The following is a 23,578-nucleotide window of genomic DNA, read 5'->3' as shown; positions in this document are numbered from 1 at the left end:
AAATTGTGCATTTCCACTCACAAGATATGAGTTTTATTTGCACTTTGTGAAAGTGATTTTGTTTAAATTCTCATTTAGCTAAGTTTTTTAAATCTGTACCACTCACTAATCACAGTAGTGGGACTTAATGATGATTACAGCTATGATTTGTGGACTGAAAAAATGTATTATTCTATTATTATACTTGCTCCTTCAACTACCATTTTTCCAATTAAAATTGAAAAAGATAAATAGAGAATATAAAGCAACCTGGTAGAATTTCCAGAAAAGCTAGTTGGATACCATGTGTAGAGATGGTATTTCAGAATGTCCTCCAGTGTGTCCTACTGTGACCTCTGTGCGTGTGGGGGTTGACCATGGCTGGATGCCATGTGCCCAACCAAGATGCTCTATCACTGCAGTCCTCATCTGGGCAGGGGAGAAAAAACATAACAAAAGGCTCTTTGGATGACATAAGGGCGGGACAGATCACTCAGTAGTTGCCATCATGGACAAAATAGATTCAACTTAAAACACCTTTCCCCAACCTCACCCCTCCCTTCTTCCAGGGCTTGACTTTACTTCCAATTTTCTCTATCTCCTCCCCAGTAGTGGTAGAGGAGGATGGGAAATGGGATATGCAGTTGGTTCATGATATATCTCTGCCACTCCTGCCTCCTGACAGGGAGGACTCCTCACACTCTTCCCCCGCTCCAGCATGGGGTACCTTCCCACATGAGACAGCCCTCCACAAACTTCTCCAATGTGAATCCTTCCCACGGTCTGCAGTTCTTCACATGCTGCTCCTGTCTGAGTCCCTTTCATGGGACACAGTTCTTCAAGAAAAGACTGCCTCCAGTGTCGGTCCCCCAGGGGGTTACAGCATTCTGCCAGGAGCTTGCTCCAGCATGGGCTTCTCTCCCCACATGGTCACAAATCCTGCCAGGAGCCTGCTCCAGCAGAAGCTTTGTGTGGAGTCATAACCTCTTTTGGGCACATCCAGCTGCTCCCCTGTGGACCTCAATGGTCTGCAGGTGGATTTCTGCTCCACCATGAACCTCCATGGTTTGTAGAGGCACAGCTGCCTCATCATGGTCTTCACCACAATCTGCAGGGAAATCTTCTTCAGTTACCAGAGCATCTGCTCCCTCTCCTTCTCCACTGACCTTGGGATCTGCAGGGCTGTTTCTCTCACATAGTCTCACTCCTCTTCTTGGACTGCTGTTGAGGTTGTGCAGGGTTTCCCCCCCCCTTCTTAACTATATTATCCTAGAGGTATTGCCTCTCACCCTGCCTTAGCCAGCAATGGGTCTGTCTTGGAACTACCTGGCATTTATTCTGTCAGCCTCCCCACTACCAAAACCCTACCACACAAACCTAATTCAAGAAGTTAGAAGCAAAGCAAAACATAGAACAGTTGCATTGCTTATGTAAACAGTTCTTGTTTATTTCTCACTCAGCAGTTTCATACTGTAAATACCCTTACCATAGTTCAGACCCTTGATTTATGTAGCATATCTAAAAGCTTTGGCAACATCTGACTTGTACAAATTTCTTTGCAAAGACTGATAAATTCCTTTTGTTGCCAGTAAAATTCTAGAAACATATTTTGGGGCATTCTGATTTCCTCAAGTAAATGACAAGGTATGTGTATGTAAAAATTCATGTATAATTTGAATCCTGATCTGCACATAATTACTGTAGGTTTGCAGAAAGCTTTTGTACTCAAAAACGATTCTTCCTGCTTCCATAGAACTACTGAGCAGGAAGGCAATATTAAAATCACTAAGAAGTATGTGGAAACAAACCAACCAAGATATTAAGCATTCTCCAAGCTGTTTTTGTGGTATGTTCCCCAATGATTTTTGTCTTTTGTTTTTTAGATAGAGGCTTTTGATCCCTTTTTTTTTTTGGCCTTGTTAAAGGTTAAACAATTATTTGTATTATATTAATAATATATCAGAAACTAATGTTGGATTTATTTAAACTTATAAACTTTATACTTTATATATGCAATGCCAATGAAATCTAAGCATATTTATAGATGTAAGTGAAAGAAGTATTTGGTCAGCCATCTTATAGGAAGTTTAAGATTGTCACCAGACTGTCACCAGTCCCCTTTCAGGGCCAACAGTTGTACACCTGATTTGGAAAGGATGGGGGTTTTGCAACACCAGATGAAAAGAGCACAGATACTGCTATATCTATATGTTAGCCAGCTAATCTTGCCTTTTTCTACACAAGATTTTTAGAAGATAATCACACAGCACTGCTTCCATTTTAGTTGCCACTTTCACATTTCTGCAGGAGTTGTAGCAGACACAAAATGTCAGCGGTTACATAGATAAGCACCTTAACTTATATGGGGAAGGAAATGTGAGCTATCAAAGTGAACTGAGGAATAGCAGAGCTCATTACATTTTGCTGACTGCTTTTTAAAAGAAATGCTTTTAATCTGAAATGAGAGAAAATGACAAAAAGTCTCTCTGCTCCTCACTAGAGTGGAGACTTGTGTGTGTGTTTTGTCTTTGTCTGAGACTGGCTCTGCAGGAGGCTCCCTGGTTGGTTGGCCAAATCCCACAAAAAATTATTTAAGATGACTTATAATCAGTATTTTTGGGTCTTGCATTAAAATGCAAGTGACTTATTTCAAGTAATCAAACTACTTCATTTGACACCCTTAGGGTTATCTTTTTCAATAGAACTTTTATAGCAGCAAAAGTCAGTTTTGAAGCAAAATATTTAACTTCCGAAGTACCTACACAAAACACTTCATTGCTTCCAGAGGGTTTGTTTTATTTTTCATACAAAATTATTTTCTGAGTTGACCTCTGAGTACACTGGGTTCCTGTCAAGCCTATTTTGTTTTCCTTTGAAGAAGGTGTTGGTTAAAAAAGTCCCCAGTCCTATGATAGACAGCAGCAGCACAGACAACAAAAACAACAACAAACCAACCAACCAAACAAAACCCCCACCCACCTAAACAAACAGAAAAAAGCCCAAAACAACGAACCAAAACAAAACCCCAAACTCCTTAGTTCCTAGCAACTTAGAGCCTAAAAGACAGGAGAGTGAAGAAACAGTTGTTTGGTATGGCTATGGCTTTTTACATTTTTTTGAGTCATGAAGCTTAAGATGGCAAAACACATCATGGATTTGGGTAGCACTCACAGCCATTTTTTTGGGTAATTTTTCCCTGTCAGAATATCAACAGAAAAAGCATTTAGCAGCTCATGACAAGACAGAGTAAGAAAGCCCACATCAGCCTCTGCAACATAGAAACGAATGGAAATAAAAGAAAGCAGGAGTATAAGTGCTGTGACGGTGTGAAGGTTTTCCAGGAGCCAAGACATTTAGAGTTTAAGGGCAACACAGCTAGTTTAGCACCTTGTAATAGAATCACAGAATAGTCATGGCTGTAGCATCACCATAAATACTACATCCCCGAAGATTCTTTTTCTCAAAAGACTTCATTAAGTAGGAGATTGATATAATACTTTGGAAACTACATGGATCATCTGTATCTCGCTCTGTTACTCTTCCCCTAAAACTGTACAACATTTCTGAGCCAAACCTTGAAGTTCTGATAGGAAGATCTGAGATCCACTGACACCAATGAGAGAGTTTGCTCTCAGAAGTCAACATTTAAATTGTATATTTCTCCTTGTACTAATCTTCAGCAGTCTCACCTTGACCCTATGCTCCACCAGAGGAAAAAACATTTTTGTGGTTAAAAAAGGTGCTAATTACAAATAAAAGCAAGACATAAATTCAAAATTTGGCCAAGTCATACTTAGCATTTTCAGGCACAGTAATGAAGAGAGCATAAGTACCAGTATAACTATTCCTGATAGCTTCTTCCTGTATCCTTATGCATTGCATGCAGATTTTTCATAAAAAATAGTTTCTTCAGTATCCAACCCGTATTTTGACTTACTGCATGACAGGAATAGAGATTCTAGAAAACTAATAAAATTAAATTATCTCAGAGGGCACATCAGTCATCCTGCTGTTAGAGGAGAAAGCTAGGCAAATAAAATACTGAAATTCAGTGTATTTTTGACTTTACAGCAATTCACTTCTGTATGGGATGCTTTCCTCAAACATACAAACTTCTGTTCTAAGCTACCAAAATCAGAATTCTCATATGTAAGTGTCATGGTTTGAGAACCCTAAAATCCAATTCCCTAGTCCAAACCCCCTCCCACATCTCAACCTGGTGTGAGATGGGTTTCCAGACACCACACAAGACTCAAAATGGGGGAAAGGGATTATATATTACTGTACAAAATGACTGTACAAAATAAATACTACAATACATTATATACAATCTTAGCTATCTCTACCATGACATAAAAGTATTTACAATGCATCAAATCTCTTCTCCCCTCCAAATAAAAGTCCAGGAGGGAAGAAGGAAAGATCCTTTCCACTTTCAGAGCAGCATTCTCTTCAGAGTAGCAGTCTCTCTCTCTTCCACGCAGCAGTTGTAGCTGGACCTCTGCCAGTGCACGCAAGGGGGTATCCAAGCCCTCTCAGCCACTTGTCTTCAAGCGAGGGTCTTCTCTTCCGTGGCTGCGTAGCAGGGACAAAACTTGCTTCACCATGGTCATATCATGGGGTGTAAGACCCCCATGAAGGTCCCTTCCTCAGGGGATTCACCCCTGAGTCAGAACATCTTGGGCAGCTTTCAGTTGAAGGCCTTTGCCTCAAGAGTTCTGCCAGAGCTCCTGTGCTCCAATCTCAGGCTGCTAGCTTAGCTTGGCAGCAGCGGCGAGGGGGGTCCAAGGTCACCCCCTCTGCATTCCTTTGGCCGTCCTGGTCCAGCTTTCAACCTCTGTCTCTGTCTCTGTACAGCTTACGTTTGCTCTCTCTGCTGCTGGTTCTCGTCTCTCTTGCTCGGCTGCAATGCCTCTGCTGCTTCTCTCTTATCTCTTGGCTCTCTGCCCTCCGTACGCTGCTCCTGCCACTGCTCCTGCTGCTTCTTACCGTAGAGAAACTCCTTCAGCTCTCAGCTACAGAACTTGGCCCAGTTTAACACTGTTCCAAGTCCCTGTACTCCCCCTGCCGGGGGCTGGGGGGGGGCCAGAGCCCCCAAGGGGCTCCTGCCCCTCTCTGCTTGTGGCCCTACAACATGGCTGCTTCTTCTACAACAACTACAACTACCTTCTCTTCCGTTCTGCTTGTGATATGTTTATATTTTGCAAAAGCGTTCATTGGGTAAAACCTCAAAACTTCAAGGGTCACCACCCCCTGGGGTTTTAGCATTTTATAACTTCAGGGGGAAAACTGTTTCCCACCACCACAGTAAAGCACTGTGATGTATGCAAAATATTTAAAACAAAACAATGAAACTAGGTCTGAAGAAAAACAGATCACTGAGGAAGACCGAAGATGTCTTTAGTCTACACATAACTGGACCATGTCAATAAGCAACTTTAAGATAAAATTTTAAAATGCATGTTGTGTTTGGTATCAGTTTCTCTTAAAGAATCTTATCTTCCTGTTGTAATATTGTCAGATTGGTGAATCCTCAGCAATTTGGTCAAGAAACAGTGTTTTTGTAGAGCAAAATGCTGGTTTATGCTCCTAGAATGACACACTTCTGCAGAACTCTAACATTGTCATTAGATCTTGGTAAACCCAAATAATTTCAATCCAAACTTCGTTCTCAACTGAAAAAAGAAATACCAAAGCCAGGTCTTGATTTAAAAGCACTTAAGACAGTGCTTTTCTTCTAGAAATCAATATTTTCAAGGATACAGATTACATCACTGATACTGGACTAGTGATAGGTTTTCAGAGCAAAACCCTTCTCTTTTTCTCAAACTGAACTAGAAAATCACTCCCACAGCAAAAGTATAAATTTTCCACTTCAGTGATGCATCTAGAAATAGACAGTGTCAGAGGCTGCAAATAAGAAGAGAAGAGCAGAATGAAGGTATGACAGCCAGACTAGCAACAAAGACTGGAGAACAAAGAGCACTTTTTAAACATCCTATTTCTGATGTGTTCCTGTGACAAATTAGAGACAGGCAAGCAGGAGGCTGAATGGCTGGTCCCACCCATGTCAGTGGAACTGGTTGCCATAAACTAGCACCAAAATGACATGTGTGGATGGTATCCGCACAAACCATGCACAGATCATAAACACAGGTGCATGTGATCAGCTCTTGTAAACAAGCTTATCTGCTTTCAGTCTGGTCAGGGCAGCACAGGAGGCTGTACTAATCTGCTCAAACAACATGATTTGTTTTCAGTTGAGGTTGGATCATGACCCAATATAGGGGATTCTGGGAGTGCACCTAGGTTATCAGATCCCCTCTCTTGTGGTCACAAGTGATTCTGTCATGGGCTATTCTTCCAAGAAGTGCTTCTTGGAAGTCTTTAGGGCAAGATCAGGCAATCAGGTGCTTCAGTTCCTTCTGACTGATTATAGCGGTCTAATTAGCATGTACCATACTGTGAATAGGGCAGGTCCTCCTCTTTTCAGCTCCAGTTCACTTTCACTGCATACTCATTCTGGAAACCAGACTCTCATTCTAGATCTAGTATCTTTATTTAGCAAGGCATAAAAAATGAGCTTCAATTAATGTAATTGATTTTACTGAAAATTAAGCCCACATGTACACTTACTGAACTAAATAAAAGATTCAGTGGATTGGTGAATACAAACTTAGGTTGTAGCCCTAGTAGTAAAATTTCCAAATTTTGAAGAAATAGTCTTAGTTCCTTGACACTGGATCATCCAGCCTTCCCTATCAACTTCCTAAAAAATGCAGATTGTTTAAAACAGTGGCTACACAAACTGCAAACTTTTCTTCTAGACTACAAGAAAGTGTCATCCACAACCAGCACTCTCTATCATGTTTTCTTAGATTTAAAAAATGGGTAAAGGATCAGATATGTGCTTTAAAAAAAAAAAAAGAAAAAAATAAACAAACAAACAAAACCAAAACAAACCCCCAACAAAATAAAACAACAACAAAAAACCCAAACCAAACCAAACCAACCAACCAAACAAAAAAAACCTGCCAACCCAGAAGCCAAGAAAATCCTCTGCCTAAGTCATCTGCACATATCACAATTTTCTGCCGTGATCATGTTTACTGCATTCTTTAAGAATGCTGATTTTAAACTGAAAGCACTGTCAACCCCTAAACAGGACAGCAGGAGCTCATATAAATTTCAGAGAAGAAAGACTCCAGGGACTGGCTCTGCAACTTATGGTACATTTGCTAGACAGATGTTCCCCATGAGAGGAATTAGTCGTTTCATAGTAGTGTAATCCCAAATCTTCATTTGCGAAGCCTAGCCAAGAGTAGTCTAATGCACTGAAATAAATCTACGAACAATCAGAATAGTTCACATACTTAGAAGTACAGGGAAGTTTGATTTTTCCATGAGAAGAATAACCAACTGACAAATAAAAAGCTGCTTTTGGAGCTGAGTCATTTGTACTTACTACTGAAAATAAGGATTCCTGTGCAATGATGCCAAATTTAGTGTGGTGTATCCAACACATGTTGACTACGTTTTAATTTAGAAGGCTACTGCTCTGAAGAATAAAGCAGCACAAATTGGAAACTAGCTGAGAAGGCACAAGGAACATCATTGCAAGTGATGGAAAACCACTAATCTTGGCAGTGGGAAGGAGAGCTTTTTTCGTAGAGGATGGAGAGGCTGTGGATGGACACAGGTGCTGAGATTGCTGTGATGCTCCACAGGGTAGGGGAGGAATATTAATCAGGGACCTCATCTGGGGAACTAATCAGACACTATGACAGACCAAATTTAAGCTTTTTGGTCATCAGTGGCTTGAAACAACTTCTAGTGGCTGAGAGTATGTTCCCCATGCTAGTGTCCCCCACTTGCTCTCAAAGTTCTTACAATATATCCAAGAATTTTTTAACCAGAATGCAAACTAGCAGATGAAAGCAGAAGGATACTAAGGAATAGATGTCAGTAACAAAATTATCTTCAAGTGGTATCTCATTCTCTCATTAAATGGTAGGTCAAAAATATCTGTTGCCTCCTGGCAGGAAGCTAGATGCTATCAACATGCTCTTTCCCCAACCCTCCCCTTTCCCCATCCAGAGTTTCCTGATAAAATTATCGCGTATGTTTTATCATTAAAACATGGAAATCTTCAATGAATTTGCATTTTTGCATCTCAAGCCTTTTTAACTTCCTGAAAAACTGTGATACTCACACTTAGTGCTCACATCATTGCTGTTACCAATATAGTACATGTTCTCCTTTAACAGCATTAAGTAGCATGGAATTTTGTTCTCAGAAGGCATCAAACAAATTACCATGTGAAATTACCAAAGTTATTTAAGGCCATGGGATAGTAGAGTTGTTGAAAACATTTTCTAGCCTAAAAAAGAGGCAGAGAACAGTATGAGTTACTATGTTGAGGGTCCCTTCATTTGAGGATCCGAAGTAAAATCTAAAAGGTGGTGCTATCCTCCAGTTTAAACCAAATCTTGGACAGATTTTAATCTGTGAACACATAACAAGAATCAGCTAATACACTGCAGACAACATAGAGAGCATTATTAAAAACTGACTTGATACACAAATTTATAATTACCAGCACAACTGACTCTTGTGATATTTTGTCTTTTCCCTACAGCCCAAGAAGCTGCCACTGGACTGTAGCCAAATACAACTTTCCATTTCAAAAAAGTGAAAAAAAAAAAAAGGAAATTTTAATAGTGGTGGATGACATTTACGGGAGAGAAAAAAATGGAAAGAAATGGAGAAGCTGACATCTTAAATGCAAGAATGAAGAAAAAGAAAATTCAACAGTTGTTTCATAAATCTCAAGGCCTTCACTGGGGAAGTGTGCCCAACTCCTCCCTCTGTTACCTCCTATTGTAATGACTGGCAATATCCCATTGACTGATGGGTCTTTGGCTATCCAAGCATGAAGGACTACTAAAGCAACTACATTTTCTTGTTCAAGCACTGCAGACTTCTTTCTGCAATTAGAAAGTCACTTTTTAATGTCAGCTTCATGAGTGAGAAGGTCTTTTGTGTTCAGTATCACAGATGATGCCTGACCTTCAAGTCCACTGTATCCTACATCAGATTTTCCTTTTCTTTCTCTGACAGTATCTCAACAATGGTGAAGTCATTAGCTTTTACAAGGAAACACAATTCCTTCACATAGCTATAACATGTAATAAAAATATCATTACTGCAGCGTGACGATGCTTACCACAGTGGAAAAGTGTCTGGACTTTTTCAAGACTAAGTAATTGATCTTGAACAGTCTGACCACACCTCTACATGAATTTTGTCCCAGAGGCTCTCCTGGACTGAAGGTACTAAATGTAAGGACACTGCACAGTGATTGAGTACTGTGGGCAAATATTCAAGAGGTTGTTTTAATCATGATGTAAAGCAGAAATGGGTAAGGTGACAGAAAGCTGTTACTGTAAGGCCTAAAATCTTTGGAATGAATGGGGAAACGGGAGAACAACCTAGCACCTTGTGTGTCAAGAAAGAGTGGAGCTTGTGGACAGTCAATTTTGTAGATGGCTTAGGAACTGGATGTGATTTTTTAACATCAAAGCACTTTCCAAACAGTCCTACTTCTACCTTCTTTCAACAAACCACACCTACTGTCTGCTACCTGCTGCTAGATGGCTACCACATCTACCTCCTGTCTGGATCTCATCTATGACCCTGGTCACAAAACAGACTGTGTCTCAGTCTTGTAGATTCTTCCCAGATAGTACTTTTGGTTACTACCTACCTCTCCAGGTAACCCAAACTATTCACACCCCACTACTTCAACAGTTACAATGCAGCCCTACCCAGAAAGGTGCTAATAGAAATAATTTCCCTTGCAGACTGCTGGTCTGATTATAACTCCACTAATTCAAGTCATCAAACATCAAAGTTACTTGTTTCTGCCTCTGAGTCCATTCAGAGCCCATGACTACACTCCTCACACCTATCACTCACTATGAGTGCTCCGTTCATTAGATGGGGCTAACACCAACATTCCATTGTCACGTCTTTGTAGAACTTCAACATTCTTTCATGTTCTTCCCACATGAAGTCTTTCAACCACCTGTCATCAGAACATTATTTCCCTGTCCATAATAGAAAAGGTCAAACATGAAAGTTGTTCAGGAATCTTAATATGACTAAATTTGACACTTATGACCAAGAGCTGTCAATATAAATTTGCAACAAACCATATGCTTCTCTGGTCTTAGTCAGGTCCAGTGATGCTTCCACCAATTCTGTAACAGATATTCCTGGAGAACGTTTTTCTCTATGACATACTCAAATCTGAAACAACCTAGATTACTGGGAAAAGAATGAACCTTGGAAGGTATTCAAATTGCTCAATCATTCTGACAGCTATGGAAGGCCGCACACTGGAAAGATTTTGCAAGAGCTCAATTAGACTGTTCTAACAAGACATAAGCACATGTATAAGCACAATATGACACCGGGGCACAGAGCAGGTCACAACCTTTAGGTGGCAAGGTATTACTTGCATGCTGAGCAGGATGTTCCCTTCTAGTCTGTTGTTTTGCTTATTTCTTTAAAAAAAATTCCCTTGAATTCCTGGTAACAGTAACGCACTGAGCATTGATTCATTGATGAAGGAACTCAGGAATACATTACTAGTTTATTTATAGACACTGAGAGGTGGTGACAGATCTGAGAAAAGCACTTACATCTTTCTGTTACAGTTTTGCATGCGACAAAAGGAAATTCCATTTTTCCACAACCCTAGTCTTAACTACAAGTTTTTACCTTCTTTCAGATTTGTTCCTTTTTGTGATCCTGGTCTAGTGTATTTGTCCTTGCAAAAGTGGACCTAATTCTGGGAGTTAGAAAGACTTCAGGCAGCTCAAACAACTAAACAGACAAAAAGCAGCCTGAAGTGCTACTGAGAAAAAGTACCCTTAATGGTAACAAATACAGACCATACTCTGTAATTTCCATTAGCTCTGGGTCAGCACAGAATCCAGCATAATAAATGTCACATATAATTCATCAATACCCAGGCATTCACTTTAGAGTACTTGAACATTAACATTGAATATGCTTTTTAAAATTTGTACAGAGGCCCAGAGAAGTTACTGAGTTTGAAAATAATGTAAGTGGTCCCATTAAATTATAAAAACATTTAAATGTGTATGCCAAAGAAAGAACACAATAAGCTATTTATATTCTCAGTGATTTTTCTCCATTTAAGTGTTAAACACCAGGTTACACTTTCGCAACAGAGATGCTCCAGAATAACAATCCATGGTCAAACATACTTCCCAGCTGCTAGCTTAGTCCTCTAAAATGGAGGAGAGAAAGACTGCTTGGGTCATGACATCACAAATGGGGCTGTCCGTCATTACTGCTAATGGCTCCATACACCGAAAAGAACCTGCAAAAGCACAGTCTCCACATTTTAGAGGGTCAGCACAACTTGAAGACCTGTCCTCTTGGGTTCAGATCTCATCCAAAACATTACTTAATATAAAACTTCCAAGGAAAAACAGTGCTATTGTGAAATGGTCTTCCCTGCAATGAAATGGAATGGAGATTTTGGAGTTTGACAAGCTATGGTGTATTTCTAACAAAATAATAAGCTTTTCTTTTTTTATTGCAGAAGCAGTAATTGTTAGTTCATGAAACATATGAAAATAACAATCTAAGTCAGTTACCTTCACTTTGCTTCTAATTTGATACTTTATGAATTATTTTTTTTTAAGATATACTTAAAAACTAGTATAGAGATTCCAAAAGGTTTGTCTGTATTTTCTTCCAAATTGGTACACTGCTAGCTAACGAAGACAATGATGCAGCCAGTGACTGACTCTGATGTTTACAGTTATCCCAAGCTGGCCACAACTCAAGAAATAATCAGTCTTCATGGTTCTTTATAAAAGCATTCAAAATATAAAGTAATTATAAAAATTATTATTCATTTTCTAAAGAAGAGTACCTACACTGTTCAGTGATTATACATGCTTACATCTGCATTGCTTATCTTTTCCTTCCCTGAACAAGGTCGTTTTTGCAATTATTTCCATTTTAATTTTACCCAGACTGAAGACCTAGAAGATCAAGAGGGGGAGAGGGAGGAACCCAGGATTGATAAGGATTAATTGTTTGCTGCTTTTTTTCCAGTGCCAGAACTAAAGGAAACAATATAGAGTTAGCAAGAAGCCAGACTCAAGCAAGCAAGAGGAGGTAGCTGTGAGCAGTAAACTCTGCAGCTCCTTGCCATGGGGTACTGCAGTGCTAAAAATGTGGATGGATCCAAAAGAAGATTCATGGAAGACAAATCCACTGCTTAATATCCTAGAACAGTTAGAAACCGCCTCTGATAGTCCATTAATTTCAAATTGGTAAAGTCTGAGAATGCATTTCAGAAGTAGCAGATATTCTTGCTGTATTTCACTTCACCTTGTCATTTTTTTGGCCACTTCAGTCAGATCTAACAGAGCCGTATTTGTTGTTACATAGAAGTTTCACATTTGTTGAGTCAGCATAAAACGAAACTTAGAAGGCAGGTCAGATAAAACCATGATCTTACTCAAGTGCTTTTTTCCTATACTTTCTTTCCCTAAATAACTTTTAGGTTCATCACAACACAGAAAACCTCCTCCAAGAAAATCTCCTGCTATGTGGGGACTTCTGAAACCTTTGGCAGAAGAGACTGACTCTCACCTCATCACAACCTCCTTTGAGGTATTTGTAGAGAACTGTAGAGAGTTATTTCCCATCCTGTGGTGTGGTACCCTGATTATTTGCTTCTGAGCCCATAAATCATATCCCTGAAGTCCATACAATTTTTTGTATATGTACACAAAAGAGCAACAAAAAGATGAGAAGACAGGCTCTTGCCACATGTCTGACTTTTTGGTGTACTTGGTTTTCAGGACATTCATTATCTGTGGATCTGTGTGTGAGGCATTTTTAAGGTGGCCTAACATTGCAGTGGAGTTTCTGGGTTTAGTTGCATATAACATCAATCACACATATACTGAATGGCATCAGAACCCCGTGTCAGGCTTCTTCGCAACTTTTAGGCCATAGTGAGTCACCATATGGAGCTCTAAATTGTGGACTACAATATAAATACATAATCAATTAGAAACTAATGAATTAGCAGTGCAAATTTCTTACTGTGAGTCAAACCCGTCAGTCTTCAGCAGTCCCCACACAGCAGAATTTCTTGGAGGAAAGGATGAGAAGAAATGGCCTCAGATTATGGCAGGGGAGGTTCTAACATCAGACTGTATGTTAGAAAAAACATTTCACTGATAGTCAGGCATTGGAATAGGCTGCCCAGGGAGGTAGAGGAGTTACCATGTCTGGAAGTGTTCAAGAGGCATCTGGATGTGGCACCCGGGGATATGGTTTAGGGGTGATTATGATTATATTGGTTTGAGGGATGGACTAGATGATCTTGAAAGTCTCTTCCAATATTGATGATTCTATGATTCTGTAAATGCATGCCTACACTTCATGTTCAGCTGTCCACATCCTTTAAATGTAAACTTCCTTTTCATCATATGGAAAAAGAGTGAAATGGCTGAGTGGGATCAACACATTCTCTACCATCACTTTGGCTATCCAGGTAGGAAAAAGGAGAAAGACAGAGAGAGTTTTTAATAACATTATAGCTAGATTTATCAGTACTCACATGACAACACAGTAACTCACATGAGTGAAGTGTTTTGAATTTACAGAGCAATTCCTTATGCATTGCATTTCTGGGCAGAAAAGAACCAGAGATTTCTATCTCTCCACTTATGAACATGAAAACTATTACATGATCTGGTTTTACTAGGAGCCAGACTTAACCATTTAGTATTCTTTTATTCTTGCTAGGAAGAAATTGGTTTGAGTTAAAGTAGAGTAATGCTGTAAGCATTTGACTGGGTGGGTAACTTATTCTGCATAATGGTGATATATCAATATATTTTCCCTATAAATCTACAAGTGCTGTTTGGAGTTCATATAGGTGAGCACTGGAGGCTTTTGCTGGAGATGGAGAAGGGAGATTGAGTCATTAGGAATTCCTGGGTAAAATGAGAAGCAATCTTCACAAAAATACAGTTGGTTAGATCTCAAAAGCATAGGTCACAGCATGGAAATTAGAAGATGGGGTTTGCTCTTGTGCAGTATATTATGAGTGCGTAAAATCGTGATTCTCATCACTTTTCTTCCACTCCCAGTTTTCTCCAGACAGGACTAATACTGAGTGGTAGAACAAGGAGCCGAAAGTTGGAATTCCTCTGTACTAATTCTGATCCTTCTGATGACTTTCTAGAGGACATTCAGCAACAATAGATATATCAAGACTACATGGTGAAAAAAAGCAACAGGTGACAATCTAGCACCAAAGTATGTAGGCCTGAAAGCCACAACTGCTAACTGAACCTCTAGCTAGCACTCCAAATGACAACATACAGGTATTCTACATGGTACTATACTACATGGTCCATTTTCCTACAAGTCATGTGGTTCTGATAACACTTACCTATTCATGGTTTGCTGTCAAGTTAAATTTGTCCAAGTCAAGCACCTTAAGACTTTGGATGAAAGGACCTCCCATTGCGGAATTGGAAATTATTACCAACATTATAAATGAGTGGGTGCTGTTTAGACAGAGAATTAGCTCTTCAGATCATGGTTGCTAATGAAATGACAATGGAAAAAGAAGCACCTGCTTTTCAAGTTAGTCTCTAATAGGAAGAGCAGCAGTTTGTAACAAAGGATAATTGTTACAGTTTGAATCCTAGACTGAAAATTTAAAAGATTAATGGAACAAATAAAATTCTTCCTTTGTCTTAGTACAATCTGAGGAACAGATTGTCATTTTAATAAGACACCCGCCCTTTTGGTTAAAGGAGAAAAGCATAACTAAGCAATGTAAAGAGAGAATCTTGTTTAGAAATGTAGAACATAGATAAGAAAATGTTGAATTGACCAGATGTGTCCACAACATTTTACTCAGCTCTTAACATTTCTGTAGATGATACATGGAAACAGTGGAGTGAATACTACAAGAACAATTTCATGGAAACTGAGAGAAGATTGACAGAAATAACTGGAAAGATCATTAATTAATGCTAGTAAACCTTTCTTTTCTGTTTTGGGAAGGATAATAGTTATAGCTAAATGTCTTTTGGGAAAAAAAGTAAAAGCTGACTGGAAAAGGAGGAAAATTACACAATACTCTTATGTACAAAAATTTATATTTTATTAGACTTAAAATCTCTTTCATTTGTCTGTTGCTATCTATATGTGTTTCCAATGCCTAGTTAGGTTAATATTTGGGGGAAGTGAAGTCTATGGTCGTGTAGACTAATTTCAACAGAACAACAGAGGCTGGAGCATCATTTGAAGCTGTCAGTTGTCCTTTTCTATTTAAAGGCAGTGAATTATTTCGTTTAAGGTTCTTCAATGCACAAAAAACAGTTACACAACTTTTCTGAACGCAGTTCTCAATCGTGATTAACTACGAACCTCACATAAGTTTTGCAAAAGTCTCATTTAAAGCTTTTACTCCAATCTCTTTTCAAAATAACATAATATTTCATTATCGAAAGACAGTAGAAAATTAATTTATGGCTTATTACAAAAAATACTTTTCCTGTTATTCAGTAGACTGTCTTGTAGCGTAGGAGCCTGTTTCTTGTCAGTGACTAGGGATTCACTGTAGATATCTCTAATCAACAAGAATCTGTCATTTTAATTGACAGTTCACTTAGGGCTGACAGTTATTAAAAGCAGACAGCTAGCACAGCTTAATAGTTACCTAGACCATAGCAGCTCTGCTAGGACTGTAACCAGTATTTTAAAAGTATTTAAATCAGAATAACAAAAAATCTGGACTAGTGTGTTAAAGCTGAACTTCAGAGAGGCTGTTGTGACCATTCTCTTACTGATGGAATACTTCGAGATGGTAAGAATTTTCTACCATCACGTTTTGGTTTTGGCTCCTTCTCCAGCATCAGTGTTCAGCTGAACATTGACACTCCACTCCTAGGCATGAGCCCACAGCTCTTTACAGATTAATTCAAATGGGATTAGATTCATTTTATTATCAGAACCATTTTCATTTCATGCCACAGTCACCACATTATGTCCCTGCTTAGGCTGACCAGGCATATCAAGGAGCTCATGGTCCATGTTTAAATTGAATATCAACCCACAGGGCCAACTTCTGCTAATCCCAGACTTCCATCTGCCTTTCTTAGTCCAGAGACTTAAGTGGACTTGGAGTGATAAAGGTGAGTTACCTTAAGACTAGTGATAACATCTGCAATGATCTGTAGCTCCAGAATTTCCTCCCCCAACATATCAAGATAATAAATAAGGAATGAGTATCTAAGCTGTGCTGTGGTTCTGCTTGAAGAAGATTTACCAGATTTTCAAAGCCTTTCTTTTCAGCATGAAGGAAAATGGCACATAACAGAAGAACAGCACCTTCTCAGTTATTCCAAAATAGTCTGTTTACAAATGTATGCTATAATCAAGATTTATTCTTTAAACACCAGGTACTGGGCTCAGTTAAAAAACGTTCTTATATACATGAAGCAGAGAACCTAACATGGTAAGCCTTCATTAGCACACACTGGTTTCAGTGTCATTATCTCTTAGGACTAAAGTTTACTCCACTATTTTACTTCTAATATTTCATTGATTTTTTTTCCCATTCTCTTCCTGAGGACTGACAATTTGCTTTCTTTTGATTGTACAGGTTCTTTAAGTCACCTCATACATTTTCCTTGCTAAGAAACAAGATTTAATCACGGTAAGTCCCCAGCTCCTGAGAAGATACATCCCAGTCTGTTTCTTGTGCAGTTTTGAGATTCCTGCTGTCTCATAGCCTAAGCAGCAGTCTTGCACCAGAAATACATTTCTAGGCACCATCTTCACTCTAAGACAATTGCACTTTGTGTCTCTTTCTCAGCTGGCTATGTGGTTTTACAGTCTCTCTTAACAGTGTTTCTTGGATGTCTCACCATTCCCAGACTAAGTGCCTTGTACCCAAGGAAGAGTCTTTGCTCAGGCACACATTGTGTTACCAAATGGTTAAAAAACAATCAGGTTGAAGGACCTATTGCAAAAAGAGGAAAGATCTATAGCTGCAGCAGGGGACATAATACAGTGGTGATCCACAAGAATGAAACCTCTGTTGGCAAATGGCAAGACCTTACAATATGGTCTAATGTGTTGTGGCTCAAACCAATTTTAGAATAATTTTTTCTTATCAGACATTCACTTGAAATACTTTCAACTCACTTGGCAGTCTAATTCTTCTACGTGTCATTGCAAATCTCTGCAATGCCATTAGTATTACGCAACATTCTGCATCTGATTTATTAAGTTTCTTTGCTATGGGATATTAAACAAAATAATTATGCATTAGGCATAATTAGAACATGACCAAATTAATTTCTATAATGCCAGTTATACTGGGGAACTGCAAAAGTAATTCACTCCTCTGTGCTGTAGACCCAATATGACAAGTCAGCTCACAATATAAAAGGTTCATGGCACATAGAATGCAATGAACAAGCATCATAATTTTCAAAATCTTAACTGAAAGCATACCTGTTGACTTTAAGAGTAGCAATTCTCGTATTATTGACTATGATAAAGTAATTACAGACTGCTGTACTTGTACTGAATTTTATCATTAAATTCATGGCTCTTCCTCTGTCCACATAACCAGCCATTTCATCCCAGAAGGCAACTTAACTTGGTCAAGCATGATTTGCCCTCATGACTCTCTGCAGGTTGTTGTTCATCATCTTGCCATTTGTGTACTGGAGATGGATTCCAAAAGCACATGCAGTACATGCTCCCTGATTGTTTTGGACACTGAGACAAGTTTTATGAATGTAGAGTTTCCCGGATGTTCCAGTTCACCTTTTTTAAAAGTGTACACTACAGCCTCAATCCAGTTGTCAGGGACCTCCTGTGTTACAACTGTGTTACAGCTGATGGGCAAAAACAGTATTTATGCAAAAGTCCATGTGTGGAGTCCCACGGTTATAAGGTGATTGTGCTCTTAAGTCTTTTTAACGCATTTCTTCCCTGTTACTGGCAACTCCTTTCCTTCTGTGGTGTTCACAGAAAACGGAAGCAGTCTTTGCCTGTGAAGCCTCAAGCAAAAAAAAAAGGTATGAAGTATTTCTGCTTTTTCCATATGCACCAGTGGGTTGTCATCCTCCTCCACCCACACAAAGGGAGCTGAAGGGATTTCTGTACAGATGGTGCTGTTTTCTCTAGCACCATGAATAAACCATCTCAATGATGTAAGCACTGTCGAAATAGCTTACATGTATCTTGATTTTGTTGAAACTGAAATCTTCAAAGAGAACCTTTGCCCCACAGGACAGGAAGGGACAGGTTGCATTACAACAATCTGGTGACTTTTCAGTTCCAGCCATGCCAAAGAGGTGGAACATTTCCAAAGCAGCAGGAATATCAGAAAAGAGTGTCAGAAAAGAGTGTCATAACCACTTTTTTTCAGTGAGCTATATTTACAAAAATCCTTCTGAGACGTGAATCTGACTAACCGTTAAGAAAAATTTAGGGTGCTAACAGGAGGGATGAATTGCTAAACTCATGTATTATTCTGAGGTCTAACTTGACAGGACTCCTGGGTACAGGAGCTACCAAGAGCAGCAGCTACGCTCAGAAGCCACAAGAGCCAAGACCACGGTGAAAATGAAGCACAGGGACACAGGCAGGCACAGGCAAGTAACAGACTTGAGACAAAGCTGGAAGGTGTGCTGTGACACACAGAGATATAGCAGAATCCTAACAGCAAGCTGCTAGTCAGAGCTTGCTTAAGATGGGCTTGGTATTGTGTAAGAATTATAAAATCTTCGGTAGTTATCCTGTTCAGAAGAAAACTTAGAGTTAATGACTATATCCCTTAATCCACCTAATGATTTTCCCACGTCCTATTGCATATGCTACTACAAGAGCACCAGATTAAATGAGTTATTATGTGTAATGCAAAGCCCCACCTATCAAATTGAATTGTCATGTGTCTTATCACTTGTAATCAACAACTTTTGACTAACATCATAAGCTATTGTCCTTGATGTCTCAAGGGAAGGAATAATACAGGAAGTAGCAGGTGAAATACCCACCTTCATCCACTAGTAGGTGGAATTTATTTTTTATTTCTGAAAAAGTTATTTATTAATGGCAAAAAGTTCTTCATCATTTTGATGTGTGGTAAAAAGGACAAAATAAAAGGCCAAGAAAAAGAAGCAATCAGAGCGACTGATGTAAGACTCTACAGCTCTACAGCTCTAAGAATAGCCAAACATCTCTGAAATAGCAGTGATCACTAGGAATGTTGAGAAAAAGACAAAAGAATAAAGGAGGTGGGACAACACTCACTTCTAAGCACTGTTTTCTGAAGGAAACAACTGAAGTGTTCCAAGTAGACTTAAAACACATCTAGGTATGATATAAGAAACTGAATTAAACACATTTAATGAGATCATCCAGACTGCAAATACTATGTCAACTCTGCTATGCATACATTGTTCACAAAAATTACCTTCATTTTTCTGCTTTCAGAAGAATGGCCTGTCTGGCAGAGTATGTCTTTTTTCTTATGATTACATCAAGTACACCATGAAAAAAGAAACTAAAAAAGCCTCCCTCTTCTACAATTCATACAAATTTTGTGGACAAATCTTGTACAAACAGATTTAAACAACTGTGCCCATAAAGTGTTCGTGTATGCCACTGAAAAAACACACATGCACTGAGTAACACAAAGTATCTCCTTCATGAATAGAAACTCTTTCATCATTGCTCTGTGGTGGAGAGGTTGTAAATCATGAAGACTAGAGCACAACTGATATTTCTAACTTTCAAGAAGTAGGAGGGGTATGTAACATTAAAAGACAGCAGGTCTGGAGTATATAAACAGAAACACATTACTTCTGTTAATTAAATTGTAGGTCCCATTACTACAGGATGTAGTGAAGGATAAATGGGTTCTAAAAGAGATTAGATGAACTCAGAGAGAACAAACAGGTCCATCACAGAACATTAAGTACAACTGTTGGGCTACGGCTGGGTCACTAAGTACCTAAATAGCTATTTGATGAAAAGTGGTGGTATGTGCTTGAGAAAGACTTTATATATGACCAGGTTGCTAAACCCTTTGCATCTATTCCTTGCTGCAGCTGGAGACAGGGTACAAGGCTTGACAGACCCTTACTCTGATCCAAGAGGAACGTTCTTTATCCACTGTTCCTTCTTCCACTGGGGCAGGTCTGCAACCAATGACTTACTTTTAATATTCTGTCTTGGCTCAAAAAATGACTCTTTAAGATCTAGATTAGTTACAATAATGCCTGTAAGTTCAGAGGTTTATTACATATTACAGTGAAATTTGAGGGACTTTGGACTGCTTCAGATGCATCCGAGAAACTGGAAGCAATGGCTTCTTGAGGACCACCAGCAACTAATAATTGTATGGTATAAAGGATTTTCTTAAATCTCCATAGTAAACTTCATAAAAAAACCTCAGGTGTACATTATTCCCACTTACTCCACATTCTCAGTCCTAACTGGCTATAATGCCAGACTGGAAACTTCTATAGTATTTTGCCATTCCCTTCAAGCCTTTACGTGAGGCAAAGTTATGGATAAAGAACACCCAGGACAACACAGAGAAGCTGATGAGTGAAATGGCTAAGCCACTACCCATGATATTTGAGAAGTTGTGGCAGTCTGCTGAAGCTCCCACTGACTGCAGAGAGGGAAACATAACTTCTTGAAGAGTCCAGTGGAGGGCCATGAAGATGATTAAAGGGATGAAATGCCTCTCCTATGAGGAAAGGTTGAAAGAATTGGGATTGTTCCACCTGAAGAAGAGGAAGCTCCACGGTGACCTTAAAAGCAGGCTTCCAGTAGCTAAAAGGGGCTACAACAGTAGTAGTAGTGATAAGAACCGGGGGATGGCTTTAGACTTAACAACAGTAGGGTCAGATTGGGTATTAGCAAGAAATTCTTCCCAGCGAGGGTGGTGAGACAGTGGAACAGGTTACCCAGGGAACTTGTGGACAACCCACTCCCCGAAGTGTCCAAGGCCAGTCTGGATGTGGCCCTGAGCAACCTGGTCTAGATGAAGGTGTCCCTGCCCATGGCAGATGATCTTTAAGGTCCCTTCCAACCCAAACTGTTCTATGATTCTCTGATTACTCTGTGTTTGCAGATAATTTGTTCCAGTATAGATAAATGAGTTCTATAATGTGATGGCACTGAAAAAAAGAAAAATTACACATACAGCATGACAAAACCATACCCTTGTCTCAGTCTTGTGCCAAACGCAATGAATCCATCTTTGAAGTTTACCCATTGAAATTGCATATATTTGTGTCAGTTATTCTGTTAGACTATGTATGTAGCTGAAGCATGTGAAATATACCAAGGCCTCATTCAGGAGATTCTTCTGCTGTGAGGAAGTACTCTCAAAATGCAAAGTTGATAATTTCACTCATGAGTTCCCAAACAACGCCCAAATCTTATTGTTTGAAACCTAAATATTAATTTGTAAAAACCACATCTGATTCAATTAAAATTCCCCAAAACTCAGAGCTTTTATTCTGGTAATCTCTTCTCCTTAAGAAAGGAAACATAATTTTCAGAAGAAATTGAGCATCCAAAAAACCTGATTATAAAAAATGAGTGAAAGTTTTTGTTTGTTTGTTTAGTTTGGTGTTTCTTTTTTTTAAACTTCAAGTATTTGTAGTACAGTTGGAAATATCTGCATTCAGAAACACATGTCTGCAGCTACAGAACACAGCTTGCCAAAGTCAGAAAAAGACTGATTTTTACAAACTTCATAGGAAAAGCACTCTAATAGCAGAGGAGCACAATTTTTAGATTAAATTGCTTTAAACTAATGTTAATAAAATGTTAATAATTCAGACATTTTGTTTTATTTTTGCAAAAACAATAACTTTATTAAACACAACATAGATTTTGGTCTCCTGCACAGAAATTACATTCCCACCTCTTTTTTTTTTTCTCCCAAGTAATTTTTTCATTCTGATCTACAGTTTTGGCCATGAAAGCCTAAGGTAACTAGCTACATTATCTATAGCCACAGAATCATAGAATCATTGAATGGCCTGAGCTGGAAGGGACCTTAAATATCATCTAGTTCCAAACCCCCTCCCATGAGTAGAGACACCATCCACTAGACCAGGTTGCTCAGAGTTCTGTCCAACCTGGCCTTGAATTCAACTGTCTGTTCACTGACAGCAAGAACCAATAGAACATGAATAGCTGCACATACTAATTTTTGCTCCAACTCAACAAAAATATGTAGTTTTGCATGTTCTAAAATACTCTGCCATACCCAGATGTATAAAATACAGCATCAGAAGAAGCACTGGAACAGCCTCCCCAGGGAAGAGATAAAGCCACCATCCCTGGAAGTACCCAAAAAAAGAGTAAATGTGGCACTTAGTGATATAGCTTAGTGGACATGGGAGGTATTCAGTCAAAGGTTGGACTCGATCTTGGAGCTCTTTTCCAACCTTAATGATTCTATGTTTCTAAGACCCAGTATGACTTTTGGAATCTGGTATTTTTGGTAATGAATTGTATTATTATTCCGAGGGAGATTTTATGCAGACAAAACCATTAGTATTTTACAGCAGAGCACTTTTCATATATGTTAAAACACACAGACTCTGATTGAAGAGAGTCTGCAAACGAATCCAAGTGTCCTCGAGTTGCACTGACAATTTGGATAATTCTTCCAATAGGTTTGGTTCTGACGAGAGAATCTTCAGATGTAACTGAAAATGAAAACAAGGAGTTAGTGAAACAAATACAGATAGTAAAAAAATTCAATTTCAATACTTTGCCTTCGGGAAATACTTTGCCTTCCAAGTAAGGAATTCTTTTACCTTGAATTAATTCCCTCTATTCCATGTTGCCTCCTTTTTGCTAGTTTTACCCAAACCATTTTACTCCCACATATGTACTAAATGAGACAAGGCAGCAAAATGTCTTCAATATGCTACTGCTTTACTAGATCTTCTTCTACCTAAGCTGCTGAATCTATCCTAATCACACACTCTTCTAGAGCATAACTTTCTCCTCCTTCTGATTTGCATCATAAATTCCTCTTTAGGCTAGAAAAGCTAGACAGATGCCCTGAGGTCAATCAGGATTATTATTTTAGTTATCCGTGTTGCATACAGCAGAAAGAATGATGCCAGCACACTCTATACCAATACAGACGGATGATATCTTTTCATGTAATAAACTGTAACCTTGTTAAAGCAGAAGGAAAAAAAACCTTTCGATCTTGTAGCAGTTATTACCATTTAATGAATGGAATAGTTGTTTTCCAGGCTACAATTTAAATCTGGGAGTATTGCTATTCAGCTTTAGCCTGAAAGAGAGTAGGTTCAGTTTGGATATTAGGAAGAAATTCTTTACTGTGAGAGTGGAGAGGCACTGGAACAGGTTGCCCAGAGAAGCCATAAATGTCCCAGTATTACAAGGTGCCTGAATGTTTATAACAATGTTTCACCAGTAAACTGTAATT

The 23,578-nt window shown here is 38.9% G+C and overlaps 1 protein-coding gene across 1 annotated transcript in view; it reads right to left on the bottom strand.

The window, feature by feature from the left end:
- Window positions 1-19,472: 19,472 nt before the first annotated feature.
- WDR36 (WD repeat domain 36) overlaps window positions 19,473-23,578 on the bottom strand; it is a 33,606-nt gene continuing 29,500 nt past the window's right edge. The window contains exon 23 of the mRNA XM_008921430.3: window positions 19,473-22,820. Coding sequence (XP_008919678.3) covers window positions 22,671-22,820 — 150 coding nt within the window. The 3' untranslated portion in view covers window positions 19,473-22,670. The remainder of the gene's footprint in view (window positions 22,821-23,578) is intronic.

The sequence above is a fragment of the Manacus vitellinus genome, unplaced genomic scaffold, assembly GCF_001715985.3.
Source record: "Manacus vitellinus isolate BGI_N305 unplaced genomic scaffold, ASM171598v3 scaffold_23_pilon, whole genome shotgun sequence".
Taxonomy (NCBI): Eukaryota; Metazoa; Chordata; class Aves; order Passeriformes; family Pipridae; genus Manacus; species Manacus vitellinus.
Note: the sequence above shows the minus strand (reverse complement) of the source record. Positions and strands in the feature narration are given on the sequence as shown.